This window comes from Pimephales promelas, chromosome 13 (genome assembly GCF_988280905.1).
Source record: "Pimephales promelas chromosome 13, fPimPro1.hap1.1, whole genome shotgun sequence".
Taxonomy (NCBI): domain Eukaryota; kingdom Metazoa; phylum Chordata; class Actinopteri; order Cypriniformes; family Leuciscidae; genus Pimephales; species Pimephales promelas.
The window spans coordinates 35,178,937-35,196,838 of NC_142781.1; the positions used below are offsets into that span (position 1 = coordinate 35,178,937).

The window sequence follows — 17,902 nt, forward strand, 5'->3', positions numbered from 1 at the left end:
ACTAGGTGTTGAAAAGATTCACTTCTGCATTTTCTTTTCCGTTTACACATTTCAATTTTATTTTTTTTAAATACGCTTTTTATATTATGTATTTATTTATTTATTTATTTATTTTTATAAAACTGTTTTTAATTTACTTGCAGATTCATTAAAAGTCATAGTTTGGGAATATACAGAAATACCTACCTAACTAATCATCTAAACTTTGTTAAAACATCTAAATTTTGTTGCTTTCGCTTGTTTTGATATAGAAAAGTATTTAATGCCTATTTAATCGTTAATGGCTATTTAAAAAAAAATCTATTTTCCATAAATGTATTTGTACGTTTTGCTACACGCTGTGGTTTTTAATCACATTTGAATTACATTTAAAATGTGAATGATATGTTATTTTTTTGTAACAGTTCTTCGTAACACACCCCTCACCAGTCAGTCATTGGTCAGCTATACAGATAGCCCCGCCCCCAACTCACGTGATTGGTTGAGCCTGTTGTCCTACAGTGAACATGAAACAAAACACCACACGTGACAGTCTGTTATGATCATATTTTCACCACGATTCAAAACTTTGGACTCTTCTGCTCAGCAAGACTGCATTTATTTGATCAAAAATACAGTAAAAATTGTGAAATATTATTTTGATGTAAATCATCTGTTTTCTATGTGAATATATAGTAACGTGTAATTTATTCCTGTGATCAAAGATAGATTTATCATCATTAGTCCAGTCTTCAGTGTCACATGATCCTTCACAAATCACTCTAATATGAGGATCTGATGATCAACACACATTTATGATTATTATTATCAGTGCTGAAAACTGATTATTGTGTGTTATTTTTTTGACAGACCGGGGTTTTGAGGACGAACTGTGTGGACTGTCTGGACCGAACCAACACCGCCCAGTTCATGGTGGGTAAATGTGCTCTGGCGTACCAGCTCTACGCTCTCGGGATGATCGACAAACCCAAGCTTCAGTTCGACACCGACTGCGTCAGGTACCGGCGCACACTCAGGACACAGTTACACAGTATAATATTTAGAGAAACTAATATTTTATATTTTTTATTATAATATTATATATTTTTTAATATAATATCTTTGTGCACACAACATCGTTTTTAAAAACCGCGGTCATTTACATCAACCCGCATAAATAATACGCCGTCGAGCGCCATCATAACTGTCAAAAGTCAAGTCATCCTCATTTATAGCGCTTTTAACAATCTAAATTGCCTCAAAGCAGTTTTACAGAGATAAACGTAATATAATTAAAGGTAACAGAGATTGGTTTGGTTTTTATAGCGGTTCTTGATAATGCTATTTTAATATAAATATTAAATGAAAATAAATATAAAATATTAAATTTAATATAAATATTTTAATGAAAATAATGCTATTTTCCATCTTCACTTCCGTTGAAATGATCATTTGTTATTAAATTAGACGACACCGTTCTCTCTGAACCTGTGATGTCACATGCGCATTAAGAATTGATCCTATAGTTATGTGTGTTTGAGTATACATAATTCCTTACAAACCATGCCTAAACAAACTACTTGCCTTGCCTATACACCCAAACTGGGCGCTCACATGACATTATTAAGCATTTTCTGGCGCATAATGTGACGTTTGAGAAGCTAAAACCCCGTTTCCTCCAGTCGACACGGCCACACATATCAGAGATCTTTACTTTGGCCGGAGTTTTTAGAAATAATCGTTTTCTGTGATTAAAAACAGGGTTTTTGTGTAAATGAGAGGCCAAAAACCGCAGGGACATATCTGCGTTTTCCCTTCGTGTAAACGGGCATCAGGGTTTGAAATCAACCTTTTCACTCACTCATCATTTCGGCTGCTAAATCTTCGGCCATTCAGATCTTCAAATAGCCGAAAATCATAAAACCAGATTAACTACGTCACATCTTATTTATATATATTACAATTTGGATTTTATACATTCATTTCTTATTTACAGGTGAAACTCGAAAAAGTAGAATATCATGCAAAAGTGGCTTTTAACAAACTTTACAGGAGAGACAAAACAAAATTTTGGCACCTGTATTATTAACCTTAAACCACAAACATTGCAACCACAGGCATACTTACATGAAATTAGTATTTAAGTAAAAAAAATGTATGGCATATTAACACAATGAACATGTACTAAAACATTTTCAAAAAAACAAAAAGTCAAATACGTCAGATACGCCTTTTTGTTGCTTTATTCAATACAGTTTGATCTCAGATAGGTATTTTCCAAGCCCTCAATAGAATAGAATAGAATAGAATGGAATAGAATAGAATAGAATAGAATAGAATAGAATAGAATAGAATAGAATAGAATAGAATAGAATAGAATAGAATCAATCTTTATTGTCCACCAGGGTGGAAATTTTTCTTTGGCTCACCAAACATACAGGCTAGATCAACATACAAACGTCACAAACAAAAAAAAAATACAATGTAAAATATCATAGTGAAGATAAACATACTTTAAACACATTAGGATAATTCATTTGTTATTGTCTTTTGGTTTGGGTAAGGATACTAATAGCATTTGGAATAAAAGAAAATTATAAAAGTACATAAAATTAATAAAAAATGATTTTAAATACAGAAATGTCAGTCCTCTGAAAAGTATAATCGTGCATATGTATATAGTTATATATATATATACTAAATATATTAGTTTCACCTTTTAAGTTGAATTTCTGAAATACACTTTTTAAGAGAGCTGTTTAATAAAAACAAATGTTCACAAAGTTTGTCTCAGTCATTTTAAGCTATTCATGTTTTAATAAGAGTTAAAATCTTAAAGTCTTTATTTCGTTAAAACATCTTGATTAAAACTGTCACCGTCCCACAGGTGGGACGTTTGCCACTAAATTTTTAAAACAATAATATCATAGTAAATACCTTAAATAATATTGACAAACTATATATCATTTGAAAGCTTACAATCTCTAGTTTCCATATTTGGTGACTGATTTTCAAAATATATTACAGAGGAGCCATAATTTATCAATATAAAACAAGAATATTTTCATACTCATAAGGCGTGTTCAGACCTTTATTTTAAAATAGCAGTAAACATGCAAAATCATGAAAAAATGGTAGATACCTCAGTTTGTTTTCATGCCAAAAGTTCAAAAGATAGAATCCATTCAATTATTTTGGAAAAAAAAGGTCTGAAAAGTTTGAAATATCAAGAAAAAAATAGTAAATTCACCATTTGTGACGTGGCAGCTAGCTATGACTTACATGCGTGTTCTTTGTATGTGTTTCTTAGAGGTTCAATTCATATCAAAATCTGCCAAACTTTCCATGCTAGTTCTGAATAGGATCTCTACTTCAGAAATTGTATGAAAATTGTGAAAATAATGGTTCATATCACTCAAAACACGAATGGAAATGCAGGCGCCCTTATATGGGCAGTAATGGAGTCTGATTGTGCCCTAGTGAAAAAGTTCGGTACTGCGCTCAAACAAAATCTCACTGAAAGCTCATTTTTTGATATATCAACCTAAAATTTGAAACACAACTTGTTCAGATTTTTGGCTTTGATCTTTCTGCCATTTTAGAGTAGCCCAGGTTTTGAAAATATATATTTTATGTAAAATATGAATAATTAATATTTTTACATTGTACATTTCCATAAACTTAAACTTCTATAACTTTTTTTCTGTTTCACTTTCTTAATTTTTTTCACTTCTACAAAAATCTGCCAAATGTCTTCTTTAAAACAAGACCAATCATATGTCTATATTCCAAAGCATTCTTGAATTACAACCATTTAAGTTCGAAATGTGCATTTTCATGTCTATTCAAAAAAGGGGGGGTGACAGTTAACAGGTTAAAACGTCCTCATTATAAACAGAGTATTGCTTTAATCAAGCTCCAAAAACTGCGGGATCTGTGACATCATACATTTGCATATGCCCGCCTCCACAGCGAGCAATAGTTACACCTCATCACACTATAAGCTCCGCCCACTGGTGTTCAGTCTCTAAAATGAAAGTTTTTTGTGCAAAAACGTTAAATATCAATGTGTTTTCTGTTCACCAAAAGCTTTTTAATCTTCACTGTCGCTTCAATGCAAACGAATAAGCGCGCCGTTATGTGTTGTGTAGTGACGAGTGTGTTCAAGTACGCAGATTCGGTTTAATATATCGTCATGATCACAAGTATATGCACTAAATCTGCACAGATTAGAAAATTACTAAGTAATTAGTTACTGTAATTTAATTACTTTTCCATTGAAAATGTAAAGTAAGGGATTAAACTTCATTTATCTGTAATTTAATTACAGTTACTTCTGACGTAATCGAGGTAAATACTGTGTAAAGATCAATCCGATCTCACAGCGATTCGTATGAGGTGTCTAAATATTACGACCGCACTCGTACAAATTCGTATGAATTATTGTAAAATATGTATGAAAAAAGTGTGAAATGTCATGAGATCAGACATAAAACAATAGTGGGTTTAACATCAAAATGTATTGTCTGATGCTAAAAAGTATGTTTTTATAATGTAACCTTCTCCACCTTGGTCAGTTTAAGGATAATTCATGCAATTTTATAGTATTTATTTGAAAGAATTAAAACAGATTCATGTCTATCCTTGTATTATTCAGCTGGTTGAGATTGATATGGGATTTTGAAAGTAATTAGTAATTAAATACTTTTTAAAGAGAGTAATTCGTACAGTAATCTAATTACACTGTTGAAGAGGTAATTAGTAACTAGTAATTAACTACTTTTTTAGAGTAACTTACCCAACACTGACAGATTTGACTTAAACATAATAAGTTTACATATTACCCGCATTTGTCGGATGTTCACTTCAAACCCTGATCACCGCCGCCGTCAGCCAGCTGTTGACGTCACGGTGTGTGTGTGTGTGTGCAGGTTATTCGAGGAGCTTTACGAGGACCACGGAGACACCCTGTCTTTACAGTACGGAGGATCTCAGCTGGTTCACCGGGTCAAGACGTACCGTAAGATCGCGCCCTGGACCCAACACTCGAAGGACATCATGCAGACGCTCTCGCGATACTACAGCAACGCTTTCTCAGGTGAACATCTCCACACAAGCACCAGATCCTCATGTTAGAGTGGTTTCTGAAGGGTCATGTGACACAGAAGACTGATCTGACACCTTACTATCTTCACATTTGCATTTCTGATATTATATTCATGATAATTCAGCACATTTAAACCCCAGATCCTCATTACCGTAATGCTAAAAAGCTTTTACATCTATAACTATATTTTGAATGATTATTCATCATTTTTCAGAATAGAAATGTGCCTATTACATAATATTATGTTAATGTCAGATTTTATAATTTGACGATGGTCTAGAGAGAGAGAGAGAGAGAGAGAGAGAGAGAGAGAGGGATGTTTGAGCCATTTTCTCTCTTTCATGAATTATTCATGTTTGCCTTTGTGCTGATGGGCCGCTTTGTGTGAATTATAATTATTACATTTACTAACTGTAGAAACGGCCGTTGTGCCGAGCCGAAGTGTGTGAAACGTGCTTGTGCACATGCTGCCGACGAGTTTTGCCGCACAATCACTGATTGTCTGAAATCACCGCAGTGAAACAACATCTGTAGGGGACCAATGGGTCTTTCAATGTTTATTTTGTCTGGTTTTGCTGTAATGGTCATTTCTTGACATGATTGCCTGTTATAAATGTGTTTTCTGCATAGCAACGCCCCAGTTCTCTGACAGCTGATTGGCCAGTAATATCGGGACTTCGGTGGGTCACGCGTTCGAGCGTTCCCGGCGTCACCGCTTCCTCGCGGGAGTCGCACTTGCGCATGGAGTTAATTGCTGTAATGTTCTCGTAATAATGTCACGGTTATGATTTTCGGATATGAGTGAGATCTAATATTACTCGGAGATGTGTGTGTGTGTGTGTGATTACTGTTCGGCTTATTGACGAAGACGACACATTCCAATCAAGAGCTGATTATATTGCTCCCGCGTGTTTCACTGCGTTTCTCACAAACACACATGGAGAATCTAAAGTGTGTGAGTGTGTGTGTAAATGAACGTGTGTGTGTGCGAGAGTGTGTGTGAGTGTGTGTGTGTGTGTGTGTGTGGGGGGGGGGGGGGTTGTAGCTTATTCCAGTGTTATTTTGTATCATTGTGATGTTATTATAGCTTTTATTCATAATTTGAATTATTTTTTTATATTTATTTTCATTTTAGTTTAAGTTTTAGTAGTTTAGTTGTGTTTTTGCCAATTTTATTCCCTGCTTTATGCTCTGTTTTTTATTGCTTCTATTCATTTATTTTTCGTTTTTTTTATTTTTACATTTTAAATTTGTACATACACGCACACACACATATATATATATATATATATATTATTTTTTTTATTATAATTTATATTTATTATATTTTATTATATTTATATTTATTATATTTTTTATTATATTTATATTTTTATTATTTATTTTATATTATAAATGCATTTTATTTATTTTTTTAGCATTTTTAATTTAATTTCATATTATTTCATATAAAAACTACTCATTTGGAAAAGTTCTGTTTTACTTTTATATCATTTCTTTATGTCCTTCCTTCGACCCTAATTGCACGCAGCCACAATTCTAATGCTAAAGCAACATGTACAATTTTTGTGATGCCGATAAAATTTATATATCTATATATATCTAGAAGTATATATATATATATATATATATTAGGGCTGTGCAAAAATTTATTGCGATTAATCGCATCCAAAATAAAAGTCTGCGTTTACATAATATATTTGTGTGTGCTGTATATAATTATTTTGTATATATAAATATATATACATGCATGTATATATTTAAGAAAATGTGTTATTTAAATAATATAGATAGAGAATATAGTTATGTATTTATATATACAGTATATATACAGAATTTAAGCGCAAATAATTCTTAAATATATACATGCATGCATAGGTATTTATATATGCAAAATAATTATTTACAGCACACACAAATATATTATGTAAACACAGACTTTTATTTTGGATGCGATTAATCGCAATTCATTTTTGCACAGCCCTAATATATATATGTAGAAGTATATATATATAAGTCTTTAGATGATAAAACTTTGACCCTTTTTATGTTATGAGTGATTCATAATTATACAGATTTAAAATAATGAATCAATAGAATCTCCATTCTTTAAATATATATATATATATATATATATATATATATATATATATATATATGAAGAGTTCAGATGCAAAAGCCTCGGTAAATGCCATTTGAAATTTTCTTCTAGAATGATCATTTTTATCAAGCTTGTATATTTAAGTTCAGTAATTTCACTTAAATGACAATTCATAGGTAATTATCATCCCCATTTAAGTGAAATTAATTAACTTAAATATACAAGCTTGATAAAAATGATCATTCTAGAAGAAAATTTCAAATGGCACTTAGAGGCTTTTGCATCTGAACTCTTCATATATATATATATATATATATATCAGTATATCAGTAAAAGAGGGACGTGGGACGTGAATTTTGGTCTTGAGATCAAATTGTTTTCCTCATTTGTGCATGTGTCCACTAGATCAGTGTGTCGGCTGAGGAGGGAACGGGCTTCGGGTTCTGATTGCGATGGTCACTTTTCTGCGGTTCTTCAGACTCTGCTTTTCCCTTCTTTTATTGTTCTCTCGGCTGTATTTATAGCATCCTCTCATTCAGGGACTCGATGAAACAGCTTATAAATTCTCCTGAAATGAATCATCGTCGCAGGCACAGTCTAGAAACTGTGATGATGTTTAACAGGTGAATCTCAGGCACGTGTTGCTTTGGACCCCAAAGTCAAAGACAAAAGATGTTACATTACAAAACTAAGCCTCTTTTAACACTTATGCATGTTTAATCATAACGGAAATTGATGTAATGTTAATGAAAATGGCATTTTTATGATGATTTAAACATATGTGCAATGTTTTCACTGTAGCATATGATGAAGTGGAGTGTGAACATGCTCGTGCACTAATGCAACGTCTCATCTCAGCTTTATTTAATTATAAAGATGCTGAAATGGCCTTGAGGGATAACGGGGAACGAGTCTAATTATGCTTGTCGATTAACTCTTGGTTTCAGCACCGTGAGCGCAACAGTCATCACTCTTGTATTCTCTGCGTAATCAAGCAATGAGAATAGATGCATCTGACTGGTTCACTGGTGGATTGCTCTCGCTGTGATGTTCGCTGGTTTCCAGTCTCTCTCAGTATTTGTTTAAGTGTTTTATTTAATTTTATCGGCATCACTAAAACGGTTCATGTTGCTTTAGTATTAGAATTGCATGCAATTAGGATCGAAGGACATAAATGATTGATATAAAGTAAAACAGCACTTTTCCAAATGAGTAGTTTTCATATGAAATGAATTAAAAATGCAAAATAAAATGCACGTTAAAATAAAATAAAATAAATAATTAGATCAAATACAGGGCTTAAATAGCAAGTATGCATGTAAAAAGATTCATGACTTCTGCAAAAAAAAAATTTATATTAATAAAACTATATGATTTAAATGACAAAAGTGGCACTTTAATAATAAAACTTTACAATTAAATAAAATACTGTTAAACTCAATAAATTATAAAAGTAACATTGGCAAAGTATAACATTTCTAATTGAATAAAACAATTCAAAAAGTATTTAGCAATGTGTGTAATAATTTGCTTTGGTTAAATGGTTAAATATAATGTAATGTAAATAATATTAATACAATCATTTTAAATTTAATAATAAATAAAATGCAATGCGAGTCATTTTGGATACAACAAAACAAACAAAAACTAAATGAAATGCAGCTTTAACTAAGATTTGCTCAGACTGTCTGTCTAAAGATCTGTAAATGCTTGATTGCTTTGGATATAAGCATCTGCCAAATGCATGAATGTAAAACAAGCTTAAACTAAGATTTGCTCAGACATGAGAAGTGTTATGTATTATGTAATGTGTGTGTCTCTCAGATGCAGACAGACAGGACGCTATAAACCTGTTCCTGCAGGTCTACCAGCCGTCTGAATCAAAGCCTCATCTCTGGGAACTGCCCACAGACTTCTACCTTCACCACAGCGACACCATGAGCCTCCCACAGCAGCGCCACAGGTAACGACACACCGACTGAGAGAGTATCGGACTCAATGTGCAATGGCCGATAGACCTAAAACCAATCAGAGCGATGCAGATGACGTATGCAGCTCCGAGTGTTGTTCTTTGCTCGGTTTTTAACAAAAAGGAAACGCTCAAATCGCTTAAAACAGACGCGATAGCCGATTGGAGCGAGTGATGTTGGACGGCGGCAGCCATCTTTGTAATGTAGGCTACAAAGTCCCAGCGCTGTCGTCATCGTGTAACCCTCTGGGGTTCTTCGGGTCAATAATGACCCGACGTGTTTAACCCTTTAACGCCCACTGTCGCAAATATGCAACAAACCATTTGACTCAGTCAACCAGCCGAGATAACGTCTGCCGGTTTGTGCATATTCACTACGGACCTTCGACAAGCACTTGTTTCAAAGTGATGGACTTAATTCCTGTTTACGCACGAGGATTTCTCCGGTCAGGAACATTTGCAACATTTGCAACCAGTGATGCCGGTAACGCGTTACTAAGTAACGCGTTATTCTAATTTGACCCCTTTTTTCAATATAATAGTATTAATAATAATAATAATAATATAACGCTTTACTATTTCGAAACCAGTAATCAGATTAAAGTTACTTATCCAGGTCACTGTGCGTTACTATTTTTGTAATTTTCCTTAGTAAATACATGTATTTATTTCTTCTTGCATCTCGGGGAGTGTGCGCGACAAGTCACGTTTTCAGCATGAGGTTCGCGTCACGTGTACCACGCACGCAGCGACACAAATGTAAACAACGTTGGAGGGAGGAGAGAGATGCGCTTTTTCTAGCTGGAAATACAGTCACTATTTTGAGTTTGTCTCAGCTAAAGACGGCAACATTAAGGTCCGTTGTAAACTGCTGGCGGTGACAAAGTGTTATCTACCTACAGAAACACTTCGTCAAATTTGAAAAAAAAACAAACAAACAAAAAACATTTGGATTCACCGCACAGCCAAACTTACAGAGCAAGTCACGCCAGGTGATGCGAAGCAGAGAGCAGGTTCCCCACCACAAAAGCAAAAGCTGGACTTCGTTGCAAAACCAGTAAGTGGGGGGAGTTGAAGAAGTTGGTCGGGCAGTTTGTTGTGGAGGAAATGCTGCGATTAAACACGGTCGCCTTCGTTTCAACCCGAGAGGTTTGAGAAGCTTCTGTTAATGATGTACAACCACTGGTTTTACTCGCCTCTCTCCTTAACTCATAACATGGGATTAAACATAAGATAAAAAATAAAGATAAAAAAATAAAAAATGCAGATTATAAATAGTAAGTTTTGTCACAGTGTTAACTGTTAAATATGTCAGGTCAAGAAATTTTATAGTCTATATTTTAAATTTTTATAAAGACAAGTATTTATGTTAAGTGAAGACAAGAAAGGCTGTCTTTATTTTATTTTTTATAAAAACAAGTATTTATGTTAAGTGAGGTGAAGAAAGACTTAAGTTAAGTCAAGAAAGACTGTTTTTTTTTTTTTTTTTTTGTAAAACATGTTTTTTTCAGGAAATAGTTTTTAAGCTAAACTTTCAATGACAGGAGATAGATTGTTGATGTTACTGTTAAAAATACACTTCCAATAAAGTGAATGTTGGCAAAACCGGTTCTAATTTTTATGTTGAGGTCGTGTGTTTTTTTATGTTGAGGTCGTTATGTTGAGGGTGTGTTGTCGGCAACTGCTGAATGTAACTAATAAAAGTAACTTGTAAGTAACTTAGTTACTTTTAAAATCAAGTAACTTGTAAAGTAACTTAGTTACTTTTTCAAAGTAACTGTGGCAACACTGTTTGCAACATACCAAATTGACCATTATGCCCGTTGTTACAGATTTGCAACATACCAAAATTTCTATTTATTTGTTGTGCAAAAGTGAAATTGATAATCTCAACATTATTTTCCATCTACTTAAAGGCAAAAACACACATAAAACATTTTTTTTATATACAGCTATATAAATTCAGACGTTAAGGGGTTAAATAAAAAAATGTTAAAAATCGTAGCTTCATCGGAATGGTCCGAAACTTGGTGACTTTAATGGTACCTGGTATATGAACACCCCAAAAAATTGGGGACAGGATTTGAAAAGTCTAAGTGGTCGTAAAAAAATAGTCACAGTCAAAAATGACCCGCATAGGAAATGAATGGGAAATTGACAAAAATGTGAAAATACTACGTTTTTTTTGTGCGTATAATCTACAAATCAGCAACGATCTTGAATAAAAGCACACAACAGTGAAGGGGTGAATCTATAAAACATCAAGAGTGCAAAACAGACACAAACACACCCTTATATACAAATGCACCAAAAAAATGCAGATTATACATGTGTTTTGCATTTTTAAAAAGCTCAGTTTGTAATTTAAAAAATTGCTTTTATGAGGCCTAGGCTTGACTCCAAAATGAAATACAGCTTTAAGAAAAAATAAATAAATAAAAAAAAAAAATCTATTATATTCAATGGGGGAAAATTTGGTCATAATTATTGCATTGATACTAATTATAAATTTTGGTATTTTTGAAATGTTCTCAAAACACCAAAAAAGAAAAGAAAAAATATTATAAAAAACAAGTAAAAAAAAAAATTATGATTTTCTTTTTTAAATATGAATCCCGCCCTTTGGGTCAATTTTGACCCGAAGTTCCCGAGTGTGACTGTTTGTGACCGTTATAGCCCGCCCCAACGTTTCTGATTGATGCCTTGAATTCGGCGGATTGGAAATGGGCTTGAATGAGCACTTTGCCGGACTAACTTTCTGAGCAAATCTAAATTTGTCTAGTTGACTAGTATTCAGGTTCACAAACTAATCAAATATAAAATAACACTGCAGTTTATAAATAAAACATACATTATAGATATAGTTATGTTGTTAGTGAAGAGCGAGTGAGTGTTCTCTGTCTTCTGTCGTGTGATTAGTGTTACTATGGAGACGGCAGGAATATGTGCGCTGTCGCTTTAAGAGCCGCGCGGGTCCGATACACTGATACACACGTTCAGCACAGAGACTCTCGCGCTTCAGTGCTTTAAAGTCACACTGAAATACTCAAAGGAGTCGAAATTTTTATTTAACCTGTTAACTGTCACCCCCCCTTTTTTGAATAGACATGAAAATGCACATTTCGAACTTAAATGGTTGTAATTCAAGAATGCTTTGGAATATAGACATATGATTGGTCTTGTTTTAAAGAAGACATTTGGCAGATTTTTGTAGAAGTGAAATAAATTAAGAAAGTGAAACAGAAAAAAAATTATAGAAGTTTGAGTTTATGGAAATGTACAATGTAAAAATATTAATTATTCATATTTTACATAAAATATATATTTTATAAAACCTGGGCTACTCTAAAATGTCAGAAAGATCAAAGCCAAAAATCTGAACAAGTTGTGTTTCAAATTTTAGGTTGATATCTCAAAAAATGAGCTTTCAGTAAGATTTTGTTTGAGCGCAGTACCGAACTTTTTCACTAGGGCACAATCAGACTCCATTACTGCCCATATAAGGGCGTCTGCATTTCCATTCGTGTTTTGAGTGATATGAACCATTATTTTCACAATTTTCATACAATTTCTGAAGTAGAGATCCTATTCAGAAGTAGCATGGGAAGTTTGGCAGATTTTGATATGAATTGAACCTCTAAGAAACACATACAAAGAACACGCATGTAAGTCATAGCTAGCTGCCACGTCACAAATGGTGAATTTATTATTTTTTTCTTGATATTTCAAACTTTTCAGACCTTTTTTTTCCAAAATAATTAAATGGATTCTATCTTTTGAACTTTTGGCATGAAAACAAACTGAGGTATCTACCATTTTTTCATGATTTTTCATGTTTACTGCTATTTTAAAATAAAGGTCTGAACACGCCTTATGAGTATGAAAATATTCTTGTTTTATATTGATAAATTATGGCTCCTCTGTAATATATTTTGAAAATCAGTCACCAAATATGGAAACTAGAGATTGTAAGCTTTCAAATGATATATAGTTTGTCAATATTATTTAAGGTATTTACTAAGATATTATTGTTTTAAAAATATAGTGGCAAACGTCCCACCTGTGGGACGGTGACAGTTAAGTGTAACAGGTATTCGGTTCCCAACCGTAGCTGTGACCTCTAACAGTGACGGCGCGAGTGATGCTCGCCTCAGTATGAACAGGTTCTGCTCGGTGTTTCATTGCCTTTAGTTCGTAAAGTGTGTAAACATAAATGTTTTTTCCATTCGCCATCTTCAGCTCTGCGTCCATCCATTCCTCTCTGGAGTTTGTGCTTTATTATTTTATTGCCCTGTGATGTTGAAGTGTGTGTGTGTGTGTGTGTCCCATGACCCAGTTTAGTGTCCCGCAGTCGGACTCGGCGTGTCTTTGTGATGCCGCTTGCATAATGGACGATGTAACAAAGCCTTACGCTGATGGGTTCGACTATTATCAGACACAAAACGAAATGAAACGAGTCTGACCTGTTTACGGAAATTGTAGTCAGATCGTCTCTGAAAGGACAGTTCGTGTTCGAGGACACACACACATGCATGTGTTTTCGTTCATCACTGATGGCTAGGACAGTGTGTGTCGTACTGAACATCACCTTTAAATTACAAAAAACAAACGTATCTTATTTTTAGTTTACGTTGATATTTTTGCATTGATATTAGTTTTGTATAAATCGCCTTAAATTCTCACTGCTGTAGTGCTAAAGGTAATAATACAGGGTTCGTAGAAAGTGTGTGAGGTACTGAAGTCCTGGAAAACCCTTGAGAACTGACATATTTAAGATAAAGTTATTGAAAAGTGCTTGAATTATTGAAATACAATATGAAGTTAGTGTTTATTTTTGATGAGTGGTTGTAGTCTTTGAAATCCCAAAGTCTTTAAGTCATGGGATTTAATTTTTCATTAAAATATGTACGAACCTTGATATTATAAATTGGAAAGTATGTCTACACATTAGTGTTATTTTTACTATTATTAATATTATATTAATACATATGTATTTGTTTGTTGTATATTATATTGCAAATATACATTTTATTATATTATAATAAATGAATTCATTAAACACACACACACACACACATATGCATATATACAATTTATTGGTTAAAATATTTTTATATATATATATATATATATATATATATATATATATATATATATATATAAACAATTATATAATTATTATAATATATAATAAAAATTATATTCGTAATTTAATATAAATAAATGTGTATATGTTTATTTATTTATGGAAATGTCTATATATTAGGGCTGTCAAACGATTAATCGCATCCAAAATAAAAGTTTGTGTTTACATAATATATATGTGTGTGTACTGTGTATAATTATTTTGTATATGTAAATACACACACATGCATGTATATTTAAGAATAAAATATTATTTATATATAACACACACATATATATATATATATATATATATAATATAAATTATACATAAAACTATATACAGTATATTCATGAAAATGTTTCTTAAATATATACAAGCATGTGTGTGTATTTATATATATTTATATATATATATATATATATATATAATAATTATACACAGTGCACCCACATATATTATGTAAACACAAACTTTTATTTTGGATGCGATTAATCGCGATTAATCGTTTGACAGCCCTAATATAAACGCATTAGTACAGTTTGTGCAAATAAATTTAATTGTATTATATTCTTTTTTATGAAATTAATTTAGGCTCGGTTTAATTATAAATTAATATTTATACACGTTATAATTGTATGTGTGTGTGTGTGTTTGTCATGTATATATGTGTATATTAATCATTTACGTTTTTTATATAATTGGTAACACTTCAAAATAAGGTTTAATTTGTTTCTGTATTTATTAATATTTTTTTAGGATTTGTTACTATAAATAGTCATTAATTGTTTTCTTCATGTTAATTCACATTGCATTAGCTAATGTTTTTACAACTTTATATTTAAATAATGTTTTAGTAAATTAGCATTAAAAACGAAACTAGAATTATTAGTTCATGTTAACTAATTTAGTTTACTAATGTTAACGAATGAAACCTTACTGTAAACTGTTAAACAATTCATATATCATTTTTCTAAATATTACAATTATATATTTTTGTGTTACACTGCCCTTTAGAAAACAGGTGATCCCATGGTACAGATGGTAATATCATGGTACTTTGATATTTACTATAACCATGTTCACACACTGCCGTATCACATGGTGCATGTCTGTAAAACCTTAGTATAACCATGGTACAACTTCCCAAAATAACTTTGCTATTGAGTTTGACGTCACCTGTGTGTTTTTCTCCTGCAGTTACACACACTGGTGGTCTGACGGAGTGCTGACGTTCCTCCCGTTACCGTACGATGAAGGTGATCCCTTTACACTGCCTTTAAACACCCATATGAGAGACATGTGGTGACACATTAACCAGAAACCTAGTCTGATGCGCCTTTAAACTTCCTCCATCCCAGTAAAAACCAATGCAATTAATTTATGTTCTATAATATTTATTCTTTTTAATTTAGTATTTTGAGAAAATTTGATTGAATTTTTTTATTTTTATTCAATATTTATTGTCTATTTTTGCCATGGAAAAATATATCTATATATATTTCTATAAATATATTATTATTTTTTTTTTGTATTAATGCAGTATTTTTTTATGTTTTTATTTATTTTATTATGTTTTAAATATTCTTTTGAAGAAAATTAGCACCATCTGGTTACAGTATAGAGAAAAAGCGTAGAACCATGGTGTAATAATCTATGGAGAGGCACGTGAATTCCCCTGCTGTTTATGAACACATTTCCTTTTTTTTTTTTTTAGAAATAGTGATAAAAAAAGAGTACGTTTTTGCTTTATAATTACAGCCAAACATTGGATTAGAAAGACAAGCTTGTGTTGTATTTTGTATTTTCAAATTTTATACCCATTTTTTTTTTTCAAAATTTGTATCAAAAATGCAATTCGTTCAATTATAAAACTTTATGTAGAATAATATTTTTAAAAGTTTGTGAAAAAAAATTGGTGACATTCATTTCCTATGGGGGTCATTTTTGACCGAAAACCAAAATTGTGACTAATTTTTTACGACCACTTCATGAATCAGACCTAAACCCGCCACAAAAACACATTATAACGAACAAAACTTTGGAAATATGGAGATTTTGTCAATATTGCACACACCTAATGTACAGCATTAGTTTTTATTTCTTGAAAAAAGGTCTTAAAAAGCCTTAAATTTGACTTTCAAAAGTGTGCAGCAACCCTGTGATTGACGGATGTGACGTGCTGTAACTGGAGTTGTGTGTGTGTGTGTGTTTCAGCCCAGTGTGAGAGCAACAGAAAGAAGGTTGTGGTGAAGCGTGTGAACCGATATGAGGAGAGCATCGACATCTACAGCGAGTCCTTCAGCCCACACGAGCTCACCTCGTTCGACGACACCTTCAGCATCGCCATGACCAACTCCTCCAGGTCAGCGCACACACACACACACACACACACACAACTGCAGCTCTTCAAGAACAGTGTTATTTTTATAACAAGCTCTTTAAATGTCAGATCTATGAGTAAATTATTGTTATAAGCACATAGTATTTTGTCTTTTATATTTAAGTATTTATTAAAATATTATATTTAAAATATTTATTTTTGTATTTGTTTGGTTTATTTAAATATTAATTAAAATACAAAAATAAATAAACAAATAAATATTTTTGGTTTAATCAATTAAATATGTTTTAAATATTAATTTACATAAACAAACGAAATAAATTCAAATATTACAAAAATAAATATTTGCTTGCATATTAATTCAAATAAATAATTAAACAAAAATAAACAAATACATATTTACTTTAATCAATTAAATGTTTAAATATTAAAGTAAATATATATTTTAATTAATTCTTAAGTAAATATTGATTTAAATATTAAGGTAAATAAGTATTTATAATATTAGCTTTTGTTTGCTTGTTTATTTATGTGAATTAATATTTAAGTAAAAAGCTATTTAAATATGTAAATAAACGTTATTTAAAATAACATTTTTTTAAATTAATTCTTAAATAAATGTATTTAATATTAATGTATTTTTTTATTTGTTGTATATTTATTTAAATTAATATTCAAGTAAATATCACTTTAAACGTTTAAGTTAATATTAATTGAAGTACATATTTATTTAGTTAAATTAATTCTAAGTAAATATTTATTTACTTTTATTTTTTTTAAATGAATATTGAAGTAAAAAGCAATTGAAATATTTAAATAAATATAGATCAAAATAATTAATTTTTAATTAATTCCAGAGTAAATATTTATTTAATTTTAAATTAAATATTTATTTGTTTATATATTTAACTGGATATTACAGTTAAAATAAATTGAATTACTTTAGTAAATATTAAAGTAAATATTTATTTCTTACGGGTTTGGAATGTCATAAGTGTGTGTAAACGATGACACACTCTCCCTGAACTATTGCTGTTTATGCTCACAATGTTTCTCTACATTTAGCAAATTAAGATTAATCTTCATGGCCATGCATAATTTGTCTTTCTTGTGTTTGATTTTAGGGAGTTCATGCCGAAGTCAGTCGGGCTCGACCCCAGTCCCTTCACTGTTCGCAAACCAGACGAGAGCGCCAAGTCTGTGTTGGGGTGAGTCTGAGATACTTCCTCTAACTTATTATTTAGTGTTTAATAATTCTCTATATCAGTGTCAGTGCT

General features: G+C 31.6%; 1 protein-coding gene across 1 annotated transcript in view; it reads left to right on the top strand.

The window, feature by feature from the left end:
• fig4a (FIG4 phosphoinositide 5-phosphatase a) overlaps positions 1–17,902 on the top strand; it is a 63,627-nt gene that overhangs the window by 35,363 nt on the left and 10,362 nt on the right. Inside the window, exons 15-20 of the mRNA XM_039690088.2 lie at positions 850–998; positions 4,911–5,077; positions 9,012–9,150; positions 15,482–15,540; positions 16,499–16,646; positions 17,750–17,833. Coding sequence (XP_039546022.2) covers positions 850–998; positions 4,911–5,077; positions 9,012–9,150; positions 15,482–15,540; positions 16,499–16,646; positions 17,750–17,833 — 746 coding nt within the window. The remainder of the gene's footprint in view (positions 1–849; positions 999–4,910; positions 5,078–9,011; positions 9,151–15,481; positions 15,541–16,498; positions 16,647–17,749; positions 17,834–17,902) is intronic.